This window comes from Bison bison, unplaced genomic scaffold (genome assembly GCF_000754665.1).
Source record: "Bison bison bison isolate TAMUID 2011002044 unplaced genomic scaffold, Bison_UMD1.0 scf7180017864379, whole genome shotgun sequence".
NCBI lineage: Eukaryota > Metazoa > Chordata > Mammalia > Artiodactyla > Bovidae > Bison > Bison bison.
The window spans coordinates 3,349,106-3,351,032 of record NW_011494951.1 but is presented as its reverse complement, the minus strand read 5'-3'; the positions used below and the strand labels follow the sequence as shown (position 1 = coordinate 3,351,032).

The window sequence follows — 1,927 nt, the reverse complement described above, 5'->3', positions numbered from 1 at the left end:
GAGGCTGGCCTTGTGGGCCTGAGAACTTCACCACGGTGAGCCGTCTGTGCCAGCTTCCCCCAGAGCCAGGGGTCCTGGACAGCCGTGCTGCGCCAGGAGCCAGGGGTCCCCTCCCCTCGCCTCACCAGTGCCTTTCTGTTCAGCCCAAGAAGCAGTCCTTCTCAGTCCCCTCCCAACTCTCAGCTGGACTGCAGAGGGCAAGGTCACATTGGGGGCACTGGGGGCCCTCACCCAGGCTGGCTCTGGGCCCAGGTCTGGTCTGGGGAGAGCCTGCTCCTAGGGAGTTGGGGTGTGCTGGGAGTGTCTGGTGTGCTGGGCCAGGGCCCCCTACTTCTCTGCCAGCAGGGAGGGAGCTTGGTTTCCCTCTGCCTCTTCTGCCAGACCTGAAGGAGGGCAACTGGGACCTTCTTCCTTTTATGCCAGTCTCCAAAGAAACACTTGTCCTGCGGGCTGTGCCCAGGGCCTGTGGTGAGGGTGAGGCATGGGGTGATGGGAGCTGGTGAGAGTCCAAGTCCATGTGCCGGTTAAGGGAGGGTCTGGAGGCATGAGGCTTCCCTGGTGGCTCAGCTACCAGGTAAAGAATCTGTCTGCAGTGCAGGAGACCCAGGTTTGATCCCTGGGTCGGGAAAATCCCCTGGAAGAGGAGATGGGCTACCCACTCCAATATTCTTGGGCTTCCCTGGTGGCTCATCTGGCAAAGAATCCACCTGCAATGCAGGAAACCTGGGTTTCATCCCTGGGTCGGGAAGACCCCCTGGAGGAAGGCATGCAACCCACTCCAGTATTCTGGCCTGGAGAATCCCATGGACAGAGGAGCCTGGCAGGCTACATACAGTCCATAGGGTTGCAGAGTCAGACACGACTGAAGCAACTTAGCACACATGCTGGGGGCATGAAGATGCGGGCTTCAGTGTTCAAAGAGAGAGCCAGGTAGAGGCCAGGGAGGAGAGAGGTGGCAGGGTCCTCGCGCTGGCCTCGGGAAAGGGCCTGCTGGCCCCGGAGACGTCTGTTCTCTGCCTGCCCCTCAGATCTTCACCCGGATGGGGCAGTGCTACACCTTTAACTCTGGCGCTGATGGAGCCGAGCTGCTGAGCACCCCCAAGGGTGGCATGGGCAACGGGCTGGAGGTTATGCTGGACGTGCAGCAGGAGGAGTACCTGCCTGTGTGGAGGGACGTGGGTACGGGGAGGGGAGCGTGCAGGGGGCGTCCCGGGAGTGGGCCCGCGTGGAGCCAGGCCTGTCCTTTACTGTGGGAAGGGGTGGGGTTAGCTGGTCACAGTCCTGGGGAGAGGGGGCTGCAGCAGGGGGCCCCCTGGGACCTGGGCCTCAGGACTCAGGGTCCCCCTCTTCCTGCAGAGGAGACCCCGTTTGAGGTGGGGGTCCGAGTGCAGATCCACACCCAGGAGGAGCCGCCACTCATCGACCAGCTGGGCTTCGGGGCAGCCCCTGGCTACCAGACCTTCGTGTCCTGTCAGAAGCAGCAAGCATCCTCCCTGGTGCCCCCACCCCACCCCCCCCCAGACCCCATCCCAGCTCCTCACACCTGCCCCAGGGACCTCACTGCCCGCCAGGGAGCCTCCTTAACCCGCCCGCCTCCAGCTGAGCTTCCTGCCGCCGCCCTGGGGGGACTGCAGCTCTGTCTCTCTGGACCCTGACTTTGAGCCAGAAGCGCCTGGTCCTCTGGGTACCCCCAGCCCGGGCCTCAGCCCTCCCTATAGTCTAATGGGGTGTCGCCTGGCCTGCCAGAGCCGCTATGTGGCCCGGAAGTGCGGCTGCAGAATGATGCACATGCCAGGTAAGAGGCTGGGGGCCGCGGAGGAGGGGGTATGGGGAAGCGGGGGTCCTGGGGGCCGCTCCTGAAGCTGTCTCCTGCCCCCGCCGTGCAGGCAGTGCCCCAGTGTGCAGCCCCCAGCAGTACAAGGACTGT

General features: G+C 64.0%; 1 protein-coding gene across 1 annotated transcript in view; it reads left to right on the top strand.

Moving 5' to 3' along the window:
- Positions 1-1,927, top strand: part of ASIC3 (acid-sensing (proton-gated) ion channel 3) — a 4,060-nt gene that overhangs the window by 616 nt on the left and 1,517 nt on the right. The window contains 5 exon segments of the mRNA XM_010857246.1: positions 1-35; positions 1,029-1,179; positions 1,357-1,484; positions 1,600-1,795; positions 1,887-1,927. The exon segment at positions 1,887-1,927 is cut by the window's right edge and continues 4 nt beyond it. Of these exon segments, the coding sequence (XP_010855548.1) occupies positions 1-35; positions 1,029-1,179; positions 1,357-1,484; positions 1,600-1,795; positions 1,887-1,927 (551 nt within the window).